Source organism: Bombina bombina, chromosome 6, assembly GCF_027579735.1.
Source record: "Bombina bombina isolate aBomBom1 chromosome 6, aBomBom1.pri, whole genome shotgun sequence".
Taxonomy (NCBI): domain Eukaryota; kingdom Metazoa; phylum Chordata; class Amphibia; order Anura; family Bombinatoridae; genus Bombina; species Bombina bombina.
In genome coordinates, this window is record NC_069504.1 from 377,270,234 (window position 1) to 377,287,310 (window position 17,077).

At 41.2% G+C, this 17,077-nt stretch overlaps 1 protein-coding gene across 1 annotated transcript in view; it reads right to left on the reverse strand.

Moving 5' to 3' along the window:
* CFAP43 (cilia and flagella associated protein 43) overlaps nt 1–17,077 on the reverse strand; it is a 491,704-nt gene that overhangs the window by 269,677 nt on the left and 204,950 nt on the right. The window contains exon 17 of the mRNA XM_053717078.1: nt 3,598–3,772. Coding sequence (XP_053573053.1) covers nt 3,598–3,772 — 175 coding nt within the window. The remainder of the gene's footprint in view (nt 1–3,597; nt 3,773–17,077) is intronic.

The following is a 17,077-nucleotide window of genomic DNA, read 5'->3' on the forward strand; positions in this document are numbered from 1 at the left end:
AATGAAATTATCAAAAATAAAATAGAATTACACCTAATCTAATAAAAAGCCCATCCAAAGTAAAAAAAAAAAACCTAGCCTACAATAAACTACCAATAGCCCTTAAAAGGTCCTTTTGTAGGGCATTGCCCTAAGTTAAACAGCTCTTTTACCTGAAAAAAAAAACCATAAAGACCTTCCCAACAGTAAAACACACCACCCAACCAACCCCCGCCAAAATAAAAAACCTAACTCTAACAAAAACCTAAGCTACCCATTGCCCTGAAAAGGGCATTTGTATGGGCATTTGAACGAGCCCTTAAGCTCTTTCATGAAAAGCCCAAACCCTAAACAAAAAAAAAAAAAAAACACCCAAAAAAGTTTAAAAAATCATAACACTAACCCCCGAAGATCCACTTACAGTTGTTGAAGTCCCACTTGAAAGATCTTCATCCCGGCGGCTCCATCTTCATCCAGGCGTCATCTTTATCCATCGCAGGACTGACATCTTCTTCATCCCTGCGGAGGCGGAGCGGTCGATGCACGGAGGTGGAGGTCCAGGCGAAGGTCCAAGGCAGAGGTCCATCGATCCGACGTGGAGGTCCTCTTAATGCGATCGTCCGCCGCACACTGAGGATTGAAATGCAAGGTACCTCTTTTATACTGGGGGTACCATTGCATTCCTATTGGCTGAAAATTTTGAATCAGCCAATATGAATTAGGGTTGCTGAAATTCTATTGGCTATTCAAATCAGCCTTTTTGGGTGGGTTTTTTTTTAGTTTAGGGTTTGGGCTTTTATAGCTAAATGCCCTTTTCAGGGCAATGCAAAAGAGCTAAATGCTCTTTTAAGGGCAATGGGTAGCTTAGGTTTTTTTAGATAGTTTTTTTTATTTTGTGGGTTTGGGGGGCTGGGGTTTGTAATGTTAGTGGGGCTTTGTCATTTTTTTTCAGGTAAAAGGCAATGCCCTACAAAAGGCCCTTTTAAGGGCTATTGGTAGTTTATTCTAGATTAGGTTTTTTCTTTTGGGGGTAAGTTTTTTTTTTTTTTTTTAAATGGGTATTAGAATAGGAATAAGTTTTATAATTTTTGATAATTTGCTATTTTGTGTAATGTATTTTTTAGTTTTGGGGTGGGTTTTTATTTTTAGATTAGGGCTTGGGCATTTCATAAAAGAGCTGAATGCCCTTTTAAGGGCAGGAAAAAGAGCTGAATGCCTTTTAAGGGCAATGCCCATACAAATGCCCTTTTCAGGGCAATGGGTAGATTAGATTTTACTTTATTTTGTGGGTTTGGGGGGTGGGGGTTTGTATACTGTTAGGGGGTGTTTGTTTTGTAGCAAAAAAGCTGTTAACTTTAGGGCAATGCCCTGCAAAAGGCCCCTTTAAGGGCCCTTGGTAGTTTATTCTAGATTAGGCTTTTTAATTTTGGGGTTTTTTTTTTGTTTTTTTTTAAAGGGTATTAGAATAGGAATAATATTTATTGTTTTAGTTCAGTTCGTTTGTTATTTTTTGTAATGGTAGGTTTTTTTATTTTTAGTAATTTTAGTGTTTATTTTTTGTAATGGTAGTTTTTTTTAATTTTTTTGTAATGTTAGGTTTTAGTGTAAGGCAGCTTAGGTTTTATTTCACAGGTAAGTTTGTATTTATTTTAACTAGGTAGTTAGTAAATAGTTAATAACTATTTGCTAACTAGTCTACCTAATTAAAATAAATACAAACTTACCTGTGAAATAAAAATAAAACCTAAGCTAGCTACAATATAACTATTTGTTATATTGTAGCTAGCTTAGGATTTATTTCACTGCTAAGTATGTATTTAGTTTTAAATAGGAATTATTTAGTTAATAATTGTAAGTATGATTTAGCTCTATTTTAATTATGTTAAAGTTAGGGGGTGTTAAGTGGCGGCGATGTCGGGGAGTGGCGGAATAAGGGTTAATAGATTTATTATAGTGTGGGCGATGTTGGGGTGCAGGGGAATAGGGGTTAATAACTTTAGTATAGTGGCGGCAATATTGGGAGCGGCAGATTAGGGGTTAATAGCTTTATTTCGGTGGTGGCGATATTGGGAGCCGCAGATTTGGGGTTAATAACATTATGTAGGTATCGGTGATGTCGGGGCAGCAGATTAGGGGTGTTTAGACGTGGGGTTTATGTTAGGGTGTTTAAACGTTAGTTTTTTTCCCCCCCTAGACATCAATGGGGATGCGCTACGGAGCTTTTTTTTCAGAGATCGCAGGTGTTAGGCTTTTTTTCTGATCCGCTCTCCCCATTGATGTCTATGGGGAAAGCGTAAACGAGCACGTCAAAGCAGTGCTTGTATTTTGTGCTCAACGCAACCATATCGCACGCACAAGCTGGCTGTTTGAGAACTTGAAATGGCAGCGCTATAGAGGGTTAAATAACACAACTTTGTTGGGTTTGTTAATTTCCCTATAGTGTGCATAACTCGTAATCTAGGCGAATATTTGCTATTTTAATACACTACCATTCTTTTTCTTTTCTGCTGGATGCATTGGTTTGTTTTTACTAAATATGCAGTTTTTTATTATAAAAAATTAGTTTCTTAAAAGTTTGTATTAATATGAATGTCACCTATAAGAAATTTGTTAATAAATGTATATGCCCCACACTAATGTAACACATGTACTGAATCTGAACCAACCCCAGCAAAGTTCCATCATTTATGTTAGTGTCAATCTGACACTGGAACATCATAATAACAAACAGTGTTTAAGGGACATTATACACTAGATTTTTCTTTGAATAAATGTTTTGTAGATGATCCATTTATATAGCCCATGCAGTTTTTTTTTTGTTTTAAATGGATAGTTTTGCTTATTTTTAAATAAAATGTCTCTGATTTTCCAGACTCCTAACTAAACCTCAAAGTTTTAGGAGAATACGACGTATACCTGCTCCAGCTTGCTTCTGTTTGTGTAAAGGGTCTTTTCATATGCAAAGGAAGGGGGAGTGTCTGCTATTTCCCACTTGCAGTGGGTGTTCCAGTAACCTATTAAACAGAGCTAAACTGGAAGCTTCTAAGTAAGTTTTTAAACAGTTTTATACTGGATTTTTATATCAGTTTCTGTGCATCTTATTCTTTATAGCAGTGTCTATTACATGCAGTTATATAAAAATTGGTGTATACTGTCCCTTTAAAGAGGCAGTGTACGTAGATAAACATTTTCAGGTTAGCACTTGGTTTGACTAATAGTGCTTCTCTAAGGCTTCTAAGACTTAGTTAGCTTTATACCACTGAAGTTATTCAGCTCCCTGGTCGATGAACCACAATATCCCCTTTCACACTTTATCCTGCTCAAAAGCTATATCAATGGGTAGCTTGGGCAAATACGAGTGTGTAATACATTTCTGTTCCTTTAAACAATTGACTGCAACCGACTGGATGTTAATGCTTTGCACACAAGGGATTAAACACATATTTATTTTTCATATAAACTCAATAAAATAAATATTTTTAAAGGATATTAACGTTACATTCTAAATGCATAGCAGCAGCATATTTAAATTAAAATTCAAAGTATTTTTGAAACATACTTAAAGCTGGATTCACATTTTTATATTAAAGAAAACATAGCTTGTGAACAAGGATCAACCTCTGTATCCTTTTCTGCTCTTTCTTCCTCTTGTAAGACCGATGAGTGTGATTCTATCTCCCATACTGACATTTTCCTTAAACTTTGATCTTCTTGAGACATTTTAGCTTCAAGTGAACGTATAAGGGAATTCCCATACTCCATAGCTGCATGTAGCTTGCTCTCTCCAGTAGATCTGTCAATGCATTAATACATTTAATATATTAGCTATGAGTATAGGAGGGCAATCCAGCAACTGGTTTCACAGAGAAATAGATTTAAAAGAACAGTAAAGTCAAAAATAAAAATTAGATAGAACATATGTTGATTGTAAACAACTTTCTCATTTACTTCTATTATCTAACTTGCTTTGTTCTCTTGGTATCCTTTGTTGAGAAGCATACCTAGGTAGGGTAGTAGGAGTAATGCACTTAATGGGAGCTAGCTGTTGATCAGCGGATGCACACATATACCTCCTGTCATTGGCTCACCTGATGTGTTCCGCTAGTTCCCAGTAGTGCATTGGTGTTACGTCAACAAAAAATTCCTAAAGGGACAGAAACTAATGTAATAATAGAAATACATTTGAAAGTTGTTTAAAATGATACACTCTATCTAAAGCATGAAAGAAAACTTTGGGATTTCATGCCCCTTTACCTTACTGATTTCACAGAGAAATAGATTTAACTACTGCCAATCCTCAACCATATTTACAGTATTTATAAGATATATATATATATATATATATATATATATATACACACACACACATATATATACAGTATATATATATATACAAGTTATGTTCACAGTGACACAATAAAAGTAGATAAGCACAGCAAATCAGGAGCCAAATCATTCTCAATTTGTTAACTTTAGTAGAAATAAAAAGACTGTGTGGATGAAACGCCGGCCTTCGTACTTTTAAATATTAATAACAATAAAATGTATGTTTACCTGATTAAATTGATTTCTTTCATGATGGTGAGAGTCCATTAGCCATTATTCCTAGGATTCAAGTCCTGAACACTAGGAGGAGGTAAAGATCCCCAAAGCTCTAAGAGCACTTAATTCCCCCATCTCTCTGGTATGCTAGTCTGATATATAGCCAAGAGGGAGATGTAGAAAGGTAGGAAAGGACAAAGCAGAGAAAATGGGTCTTGTGCACTTTCACCACAATTAAAGAAATGAATTTATTATTGGGTAAGCATAAATTTAGATTCCTTTCATAAAGTGGTAAGAGTCCACAAGCCATTACTCCTGGGAACTAATACCTAAGCTGTGGAGTCTGTGAGTAATTGGGTGGGACATCATTTTTTAAAGGCAGGCACCTAATTACCAGACACTGCTGCCTAAAGGAATTTCCTACCAAACACATCAAAGTGGTAGATAAAAAAAGTATGTTACTGCCTTGCAAATTTATTCAATATAAGTCTCATTCTTTAAAATCCAAGAAGAGGAAACTGATCTAGAAAAATGGACAATAAAGTGTATTGGAAAAGACTATTCCGCTTCCAAGTAACCATTGGTAATCAAGAGATTTAGCCAAAAAGCTAAAGAAATACATATTGCCCTCTGACCTTTACGTCTACCAAGCAAATTAAAGGATTGTCCAAAAACCGTTGTAATTTGAAAGAAGAATTATAATCTCTCTTACAATATCTAAATTACGCAAGAGACATCAAATTAATTCTTTGGATTAAGACCAAGATAAGATTCCAAAAACTGACTTGATCACAGGCTTAATCTTCTGAATGATGTGATCCGAAAAAATAACTTTACGTTAAAAAAAATCATTTTGAGGTTCGCAAAAAAGATCAAAGAATTCAGAAAATCTTCTAGCAGAAAAACATAATATATGCTTACCAGATAAATTCCTTTCCTTCCTGGCAGGGAGAGTCCACAACTTTATTCCTTACTGTTAGGAAATACAACCAATGGTCACCAGGAGGAGGCAAAGACACCCCAGCCTAAGGCTTAAATATCGCTCCCAATTCCCCAATCCCCCACTAATTCTGCAGAGGGAACAAGGAAAAGTAGGAGAAACATCAGAGTATAAAGGTGCCAGAAGAAAAAATATAAAAAGGGATGCGCCCATCAAAACATAATTTACAGGCGGGGTTGTGGACTCTCCCTGCCAGGAAGGAAAGGAATTTATCTGGTAAGCATAAATTATGTTTTCCTTCAACAAGGCAGGGAGAGTCCACGACTTCATTCCTTACTGTTGGGAAAACTATACCCAAGCTCAAGAGGACACTGAATGAATAACGGGAGGGAACAAAAAAAAAAGAGAGGCGGACCTTATTCTGAGGGCACCACAGCCTGCAAAACTTTTCTCCCAAAAGCTGCTTCAGCCGAAGCAAAAACATCAAATTTGTAAAATTTAGAAAAGGTGTGTAAGGAGGACCAGGTAGCCGCCTTACAAAGCAGATCCATAGAGGCTTCATTCTTAAAAGCCCAGGAGGAAGCCACTGCTCTAGTGAAATGAGCCGTTATCCTCTCAGGAGTCTGATGCCCCACTGTCTCGTAAGCTAAGTGAATGACACTCCTACTGCCCCTTATACTTCCCAGAGTAGACAACAAACAGAGAGGAAGATTGTCTGAACTTCTTAGTAGCCTAAAGATAAAACTTCAAAGCACAAACCACAACCAGATTGTGAAGCAAACGTTCCTTCGCTGAAGAAGGATTAGGAGAAAATGAAGGAACAACAATCTCTTAAATGATGTTGCGATCAGACACTACCATAGGAAGGAAACCTAATTTGGTATGTAAAACCGCCTTATCAACATGGAAAACAAGATAAGGGGGATCACATTGCAAATGCATAGGCTCAAACAGGGACTGTTGCAAAACACAAAGAACAAGATTGAGGCTCCAAGGCGGAGCCCCAGATCTAACAACAGGTCTGATTCTAGTCAGAGTCTTTACAAAGGACTGCACATCCGGGAGCTCAGCCAATCTCTTGTGCAGTAACACTGACAGGGCCGAGATCTGTCACTTCAGGGAACTAGCAGATAGACCCTTTTCCAGTCCATCCTGGAGAAAAGATATAATTCTGTCAACCTTAACCTTGTGCCAGGAAAACCCACGCTCTTCACACCAGTATAAGTAAGTCCTCCACACTTTATGGTAGATACGACGGGTAACTGGTTTACGAGCTTGAATCAAAGCATCGATAACACTCTCAGAAAAACCTCTTTTGACTAAGACTAGGCGTTCAATCTCCCTGCAGTCAGCCTCAGAGAATCTAGATTTTGATGTACAAATGGACCTTGTATCAGCACCCCACCAGATCCGCGAACCACATTCTTCGCGGCCACAATGGAGCAATCAGAATCACTGATGCACACTCCTGCTTGATGCGTGCCACCACACGAGGAAGAAGCGGTAATGGGAGGAAAAAGATGTATGAGTTTGAACCTCCAAGGCATTGTTAGGGCATCTATTAGCTCTCTGGCATCCTCCATGCGCTGCATATCTCTGCAAACACCTCAGGGTGGAGAGACCATTCCCCCGGGTGAAAGAATTGTCTGCTGAGGAAATCCGCTACCCGGAATGTGGATCACTAACAGCAAGCAGCTGTAGGACTCCGCCCACTCCAGTATATGAGACACTTCTCGCATCGCCAAGGAACTTCTCGTTCCCCTTTGATGGTTGATATAGGCAACTGACATTATATTGTCTGATTGGAATCTGATAAATGGGGACGAACCTAGAATGGGCCAAACCTTCAGAGCGTTGAAGATTGCCGGAGTTCCAGAATATTTATCGGAACAGAGGACTCCTCCTGAGTCCATAGTCCTTGTGCCTTTCTGGCACCCCAAACAGCTCCCCAGCCGGAGAGGCTTGTGTCCGTAGTCACAATCTCCCAGGACGGTATCAAGAAGCACGTGCCTCAGGACAGATGATCTGGACAGAGCCACCAAGAGAGCAATTCTCTTGATCGGTTGTCTAACACAATCTGTTGAGACAGATCTGAATGGTCGCCGTTCCACTGTCTCAGCATATATAGTTGTAAGGGCCTGAGACGGAATCTGGCAAACGGAATGATGTCTATACAGGACACCATGAGTCCAATCACCTCCATACACTGAGCCACAGATGGACTCAAGAGGCCCGGAGAGCAAGACATGCAGAAGTTAGCTTGCAACGTCTCTGGTCTGTTAGAAATATCCTCATGGATATTGAATCTTTTATAGTACCCAGGAAATTCACCCTGGTATTTGGAATAAGAGAACTCTTTTCCAATTTTTTCTTTCATCCATGTGATCGAAAAAGACTGAGAAGGGACTCTGAATGCTCTTCCACTAGACGAAAAGATGGTGCCTGTACCAAGATATTGTCCAGGTAAGGTGCTTCTTCAATACCTTGGGTTCTGGCAACAGCTAGAAGAGCCCCCAGAACCTTCATAAAAATTATTGGGGCAGTAGCTAGACCAAATGGAAGTGCAATGTACTGGAAGTGCTGAACCAGAAAGGCAAACCTCAGGAACTGAAAATGTTCCCTGTGTAGAGAAACGTGAAGGTACGCATCCTTCAGGTCTATGGTGGTCATAAACTTTCCTTCCTGAACCAGAGGAAGAATTGACCGAACCGTCCCCATCTTGAAGGAGGGAACACTGAGAAACTTGTTTAGACACTTTAAGTCCAGAATTGGACAGAAAGTCCCCTCCTTCTTTGGGACCACGAAAAGGTTTGAATACAACCCCAAACCTCTTTCTTCGGTAGGCACCGGGACAATTACTCCTAGAGAGGAAAATTCTTGTATGCATCCTAGAAAAGCAGCCTTTCTCTCTGGTCTGGTAGACAGACTTAAGAGTAGGAATCTGCCCCTGGGCGGATGAGATTTAAAACCTATCCTGTATCCCTGAGATACGACCTCCAGGACCCAAGGATTCTGGACGTCCCGGATCCAAGCATTTGAAAACAGATACATTTTGCCCCCTACTCAATCCGATCCCATCCCAGATTGGGGTCCGCCCCTTCATGCCGATTTGTTATTGGCGGGCTTCATAGTCTGTTTAGACTTATTCCAGGACTGAGTCAGCTTCCAAGTACTCTTGGGTTGCTCGGGTTTGGAAGATGATTGCGGTCTTAGGGATTTTTCAGAATGAAAGGAATGAAAATTAGATTTTCGTCTCTTAGACCTGTTTTTCATATCCTGCGGTAGGAAGGAACTTTTCCCACCGGTAACTGTAGAAATAATGGAGTCCAGCCCTGCATCAAACAAAATCTTCCATTTGAAAGGAAGAGAAAGGAGTCTGGATTTAGAAGTCATATCCGCAGACTAACACTTCAACCAGAGAGCTGAGCGGGCTAGGACCGCAAAGCCAGAGGCTTTTGTATTTAAGCGAATAATCTGCATATTCGCATCACAGATAAAAGAATTAGCAATTCTCAGAGCCTTAATTCTCTCTTAAATGTCCTCAAGGGGAGTTTCCACCTCGATAAGTTCCGACAGAGAATCGCACCAGTAGGTAGCCGCTCCAGCCACCGCAGCCGCCAGTTGGGAAAAAAAACCTGTATGTTGAAACATTTTAATCTGAAAAGTTTCCATATTTTTATCCATTGGCTCTCTGAAAGAAGAACTATCATCAAGGGGTATAGTAGTACGCTTAGCAAGCTTCGAGATCCACCTTCGGAATGGAACCCCACATCTCTAACTGAGAGTCTGGAACCAGGAATAACTTTTTAAAAGTAGATGAGGGGGAAAAAGAAGATCCAATTCTTTCCCATTCGTTACTAATAATCGGCTAGATTACAAGTTTTGCGGTAAGAGCTGCTCGGTGCAAACTTGCAAGTTATTGTCACCGCTCACCTCACTATAGCGCTGCTATTACAGGTTATCATAAACCCGGCATTAGCAGGCAATAAGTGAGCGTTGAGCAAAATTGAGCTCCATACCGCACTCCAATACCAGCTCTGCTTTGAGCTGGTTTTACGTGCTTGTGCCCAATTTCCCCATAGACATCAATGGGGATAGCCAGCTGAAAAAAAGCCTAACACCTGCAATAAAGGAGCGTAAAGCTCCGTAACGCTGCCCCATTGATTCCAATGGGGAAAGAAAATTTATGTTTACACCTAACACCCTAACATAAACCCTGAGTCTAAACACCCCTAATCTGCTGCCCCTGACATTGCCGACACCTACATTACACTTATTAACCCCTAATCTGCCGCACCCGACACCGCCGACACCTACATTACAGTTATTAACCCCTAATCTGCCGCCCCAAAGTCGCCGACACCTACCTACACTTATTAACCCCTAATCTGCCGCCCCCAATGTCGCTGACACCTACATTGCAGTTATTAACCCCTAATCTGCCGCCCCCAATGTCGCCGCCACTATACTAAAGTTATAAACCCCTAAACCTAACCCTAAATCTAACCCTAACACCCACTAACTTTAATATAATTAAAATAAATCTTAATAAACATTACTATCATTAACTAAATAATTCCTATTTAAAACAAAATACTTACCTATAAAATAAACCCTAAGCTAGCTACAATATAACTAATAGTTATAATGTAGCTAGCTTAGGTTTTATTTTTATTTCACAGGCAAGTTTGTATTTATTTTAACTAGGTAGAATAGTTACTAAATAGCTATTAACTATTTACTAACCACCTAGTTAAAATAAATACAAATTTACCTGTAAAATAAAACCTAACCTGTCTTACACTAAAACCTAACATTACACTAAAATTAATAAATTACATTAATTAAATACAATTAACTAAATTACACAAAATAAAAAAGAAATGATCAAATATTTAAACTAATTACACCTAATCTAATAGCCCTATCAAAATAAAAAAAAAAACCTAGCCTAAACTAAACTGCCAATAGCCCTTAAAAGGGCCTTTTGCGGGGCATTGCCCCAAAGAAATCAGATCTTTTACCTATAAAAAATAATACAAACAACCCCCCAACAGTAAAACCCACCACCCACACAACCAAACCACCCAAATAAAATCCTAACTAAAAAAACCTAAGCTCCCCATTGCCCTGAAAAGGGCATTTGTATGGGCATTGCCCTTAAAAACAGAATTTATGTTTACCTGATAAATTACTTTCTCCAACGGTGTGTCCGGTCCACGGCGTCATCCTTACTTGTGGGATATTCTCTTCCCCAACAGGAAATGGCAAAGAGCCCAGCAAAGCTGGTCACATGATCCCTCCTAGGCTCCGCCTTCCCCAGTCATTCGACCGACGTAAAGGAGGAATATTTGCATAGGAGAAATCATATGATACCGTGGTGACTGTAGTTAAAGAAAATAAATTATCAGACCTGATTAAAAAACCAGGGCGGGCCGTGGACCGGACACACCGTTGGAGAAAGTAATTTATCAGGTAAACATAAATTCTGTTTTCTCCAACATAGGTGTGTCCGGTCCACGGCGTCATCCTTACTTGTGGGAACCAATACCAAAGCTTTAGGACACGGATGAAGGGAGGGAGCAAATCAGGTCACCTAGATGGAAGGCACCACGGCTTGCAAAACCTTTGTCCCAAAAATAGCCTCAGAAGAAGCAAAAGTATCAAATTTGTAAAATTTAGTAAAAGTGTGCAGTGAAGACCAAGTCGCTGCCTTACATATCTGATCAACAGAAGCCTCGTTCTTGAAGGCCCATGTGGAAGCCACAGCCCTAGTGGAATGAGCTGTGATTCTTTCAGGAGGCTGCCGTCCGGCAGTCTCGTAAGCCAATCTGATGATGCTTTTAATCCAAAAAGAGAGAGAGGTAGAAGTTGCTTTTTGACCTCTCCTTTTACCAGAATAAACAACAAACAAGGAAGATGTTTGTCTAAAATCCTTTGTAGCATCTAAATAGAATTTTAGAGCACGAACTACATCCAAATTGTGCAACAAACGTTCCTTCTTTGAAACTGGATTCGGACACAAAGAAGGCACGACTATCTCCTGGTTAATGTTTTTGTTAGAAACAACTTTCGGAAGAAAACCAGGTTTAGTACGCAAAACCACCTTATCTGCATGGAACACCAGATAAGGAGGAGAACACTGCAGAGCAGATAATTCTGAAACTCTTCTAGCAGAAGAAATTGCAACCAAAAACAAAACTTTCCAAGATAATAACTTAATATCAACGGAATGTAAGGGTTCAAACGGAACCCCCTGAAGAACTGAAAGAACTAAATTGAGACTCCAAGGAGGAGTCAAAGGTTTGTAAACAGGCTTGATTCTAACCAGAGCCTGAACAAAGGCTTGAACATCTGGCACAGCTGCCAGCTTTTTGTGAAGTAACACAGACAAGGCAGAAATCTGTCCCTTCAAAGAACTTGCAGATAATCCTTTCTCCAAACCTTCTTGAAGAAAGGATAGAATCTTAGGAATTTTTACCTTGTCCCAAGGGAATCCTTTAGATTCACACCAACAGATATATTTTTTCCATATTTTGTGGTAGATTTTTCTAGTTACAGGCTTTCTGGCCTGAACAAGAGTATCAATGACAGAATCTGAGAACCCTCGCTTTGATAAGATCAAGCGTTCAATCTCCAAGCAGTCAGTTGGAGTGAGACCAGATTCGGATGTTCGAACGGACCTTGAACAAGAAGGTCTCGTCTCAAAGGTAGCTTCCATGGTGGAGCCGATGACATATTCACCAGGTCTGCATACCAAGTCCTGCGTGGCCACGCAGGAGCTATCAAGATCACCGATGTCCTCTCCTGATTGATCCTGGCTACCAGCCTGGGGATGAGAGGAAACGGCGGGAATACATAAGCTAGTTTGAAGGTCCAAGGTGCTACTAGTGCATCTACTAGAGTCGCCTTGGGATCCCTGGATCTGGACCCGTAGCAAGGAACCTTGAAGTTCTGACGAGAGGCCATCAGATCCATGTCTGGAATGCCCCACAATTGAGTAATTTGGGCAAAGATTTCCGGATGGAGTTCCCACTCCCCCGGATGAAATGTCTGACGACTCAGAAAATCCGCTTCCCAATTTTCCACTCCTGGGATGTGGATTGCAGACAAGTGGCAGGAGTGAGTCTCCGCCCATTGAATGATTTTGGTCACTTCTTCCATCGCCAGTGAACTCCTTGTTCCCCCCTGATGGTTGATGTACGCAACAGTCGTCATGTTGTCTGATTGAAACCGTATGAACTTGGCCTTCGCTAGCTGAGGCCAAGCCTTGAGAGCATTGAATATCGCTCTCAGTTCCAGAATATTTATCGGGAGAAGAGATTCTTCCCGAGACCAAAGACCCTGAGCTTTCAGGGGTCCCCAGACCGCGCCCCAGCCCACCAGACTGGCGTCGGTCGTGACAATGACCCACTCTGGTCTGCGGAAGCTCATCCCCTGTGACAGGTTGTCCAGGGACAGCCACCAACGGAGTGAATCTCTGGTCCTCTGATCTACTTGTATCGTCGGAGACAAGTCTGTATAGTCCCCATTCCACTGACTGAGCATGCACAGTTGTAATGGTCTTAGATGAATTCGCGCAAAAGGAACTATGTCCATTGCCGCTACCATCAAACCTATTACTTCCATGCACTGCGCTATGGAAGGAAGAGGAACAGAATGAAGTATTTGACAAGAGTTTAGAAGTTTTGATTTTCTGGCCTCTGTCAGAAAAATCCTCATTTCTAAGGAGTCTATTATTGTTCCCAAGAAGGGAACCCTTGTTGACGGAGATAGAGAACTTTTTTCTACGTTCACTTTCCACCCGTGAGATCTGAGAAAGGCCAGGACAATGTCCGTGTGAGCCTTTGCTTGTGGAAGGGACGACGCTTGAATCAGTATGTCGTCCAAGTAAGGTACTACTGCAATGCCCCTTGGTCTTAGCACCGCTAGAAGGGACCCTAGTACCTTTGTGAAAATTCTTGGAGCAGTGGCTAATCCGAACGGGAGTGCCACAAACTGGTAATGCTTGTCCAGAAATGCGAACCTTAGGAACCGATGATGTTCCTTGTGGATAGGAATATGTAGATACGCATCCTTTAAATCCACTGTGGTCATGAATTGACCTTCCTGGATGGAAGGAAGAATTGTTCGAATGGTTTCCATTTTGAACGATGGAACCTTGAGAAACTTGTTTAGGATCTTGAGATCTAAGATCGGTCTGAATGTTCCCTCTTTTTTGGGAACTACGAACAGATTGGAGTAGAACCCCATCCCTTGTTCTCCTAATGGAACAGGATGAATCACTCCCATTTTTAACAGGTCTTCTACACAATGTAAGAATGCCTGTTTTTTTATGTGGTCTGAAGACAATTGAGACCTGTGGAACCTCCCCCTTGGGGGAAGCCCCTTGAATTCCAGAAGATAACCTTGGGAGACTATTTCTAGCGCCCAAGGATCCAGAACATCTCTTGCCCAAGCCTGAGCGAAGAGAGTCTGCCCCCCACCAGATCCGGTCCCGGATCGGGGGCCAACATCTCATGCTGTCTTGGTAGCAGTGGCAGGTTTCTTGGCCTGCTTACCTTTGTTCCAGCCTTGCATTGGCCTCCAGGCTGGCTTGGCTTGAGAAGTATTACCCTCTTGCTTAGAGGACGTAGCACTTGGGGCTGGTCCGTTTCTGCGAAAGGGACGAAAATTAGGTTTATTTTTGGCCTTGAAAGACCTATCCTGAGGAAGGGCGTGGCCCTTGCCCCCAGTGATATCAGAAATAATCTCTTTCAAGTCAGGGCCAAACAGCGTTTTCCCCTTGAAAGGAATGTTAAGCAATTTGTTCTTGGAAGACGCATCCGCTGACCAAGATTTTAGCCAAAGCGCTCTGCGCGCCACAATAGCAAACCCAGAATTTTTCGCCGCTAATCTAGCCAATTGCAAAGTGGCGTCTAGGGTGAAAGAGTTAGCCAATTTGAGAGCATGAATTCTGTCCATAATCTCCTCATAAGAAGAATCTTTATTGAGCGCCTTTTCTAGTTCATCGAACCAGAAACACGCTGCTGTAGTGACAGGAACAATGCATGAAATTGGTTGTAGAAGGTAACCTTGCTGAACAAACATCTTTTTAAGCAAACCCTCTAATTTTTTATCCATAGGATCTTTGAAAGCACAACTATCTTCTATGGGTATAGTGGTGCGTTTGTTTAGAGTAGAAACCGCCCCCTCGACCTTGGGGACTGTCTGCCATAAGTCCTTTCTGGGGTCGACCATAGGAAACAATTTCTTAAATATAGGGGGAGGGACGAAAGGTATGCCGGGCCTTTCCCATTCTTTATTTACAATGTCCGCCACCCGCTTGGGTATAGGAAAAGCTTCGGGGGGCCCCGGGACCTCTAGGAACTTGTCCATTTTACATAATTTCTCTGGAATGACCAAATTCTCACAATCATCCAGAGTAGATAACACCTCCTTAAGCAGAGCGCGGAGATGTTCCAATTTAAATTTAAATGTAATCACATCAGGTTCAGCTTGTTGAGAAATTTTCCCTGAATCTGAAATTTCTCCCTCAGACAAAACCTCCCTGGCCCCCTCAGACTGGTGTAGGGGCACTTCAGAACCAATATCATCAGCGTCCTCATGCTCTTCAGTATTTTCTAAAACAGAGCAGTCGCGCTTTCGCTGATAAGTGGGCATTTTGGCTAAAATGTTTTTGATAGAATTATCCATTACAGCCGTTAATTGTTGCATAGTAAGGAGTATTGGCGCACTAGATGTACTAGGGGCCTCCTGTGTGGGCAAGACTGGTGTAGACGAAGGAGGGGATGATGCAGTACCATGCTTACTCCCCTCACTTGAGGAATCATCTTGGGCATCATTTTCTCTAAATTTTGTGTCACATAAATCACATCTATTTAAATGAGAAGGAACCTTGGCTTCCCCACATACAGAACACAGTCTATCTGGTAGTTCAGACATGTTAAACAGGCATAAACTTGATAACAAAGTACAAAAAACGTTTTAAAATAAAACCGTTACTGTCACTTTAAATTTTAAACTGAACACACTTTATTACTGCAAATGTGAAAAAGTATGAAGGAATTGTTCAAAATTCACCAAAATTTCACCACAGTGTCTTAAAGCCTTAAAAGTATTGCACACCAAATTTGAAAGCTTTAACCCTTAAAATAACGGAACCGGAGCCGTTTTTATATTTAACCCCTTTACAGTCCCTGGTATCTGCTTTGCTGAGACCCAACCAAGCCCAAAGGGGAATACGATACCAAATGACGCCTTCAGAAAGTCTTTTCTATGTATCAGAGCTCCTCACACATGCATCTGCATGTCATGCTTCCCAAAAACAAGTGCGCAATAGAGGCGCGAAAATGAGGCTCTGCCTATGATTAGGGAAAGCCCCTAGAGAATAAGGTGTCCAATACAGTGCCTGCCGGTTATTTTACATAATTCCCAAGAATAAAATAATTCCTCAAAGCTATGAAATATAAAATATGCTTATATATCAATCGTTTTAGCCCAGAAAATGTCTACAGTCTTAAAAGCCCTTGTGAAGCCCTTTTTTTCTTTATGTAATAAAAATGGCTTACCGGATCCCATAGGGAAAATGACAGCTTCCAGCATTACATCGTCTTGTTAGAAATGTGTCATACCTCAAGCAGCAAAAGTCTGCTCACTGTTTCCCCCAACTGAAGTTAATTCCTCTCAACAGTCCTGTGTGGAAACAGCCATCGATTTTAGTAACGGTTGCTAAAATCATTTTCCTCTTACAAACAGAAATCTTCATCTCTTTTCTGTTTCAGAGTAAATAGTACATACCAGCACTATTTTAAAATAACAAACTCTTGATTGAATAATAAAAACTACAGTTAAACACCAAAAAACTCTAAGCCATCTCCGTGGAGATGTTGCCTGTACAACGGCAAAGAGAATGACTGGGGAAGGCGGAGCCTAGGAGGGATCATGTGACCAGCTTTGCTGGGCTCTTTGCCATTTCCTGTTGGGGAAGAGAATATCCCACAAGTAAGGATGACGCCGTGGACCGGACACACCTATGTTGGAGAAAGGGCATTTAGCTCTTTTTCCGCCCAAACCCTAAGCTAAAAATAAAACCCACCCAATAAACCCTTAAAAAAACCTAACACTAACCCCCGAAGATCCACTTAAAGTTTTTGAAGACTTGACATCCATCCTCAACGAAGCGGCAGAAGTTCTCATCTAAGCCGGCAGAAGTCTTCATCCAAGCGGGTCGAAGTCTTCATCCAAGCCGGCAGAAGTCTTCATCCAGACGGCATCTTCTATCTTCATCCATCCAGCGCAGAGCGGCTCCATCTTCAAGACATCCGGCGCGGAGCATCCTCTTCAATCAACGGCTCTTCCAGAACGAAGGTTCCTTTAAGGAACGTCATCCAAGATGGCTGTCAGGGTTTTTCCCTGTTGTGTTTGCCATGTGCTACTTGCAGCCATTTTACTCACCTCTCTTCCTGACTTGGTGCATTGTGGGGGATGCTGCTCACTTCCTGCACTTCCTTTTATGGCCAGACTGTTGTGCATCATCCATGTGAGACAGGATGCAGTCTCAGAATTGTGATGTCATCATTTATTATTTAAAGGGCCTCTGTTCAATATGCTTTG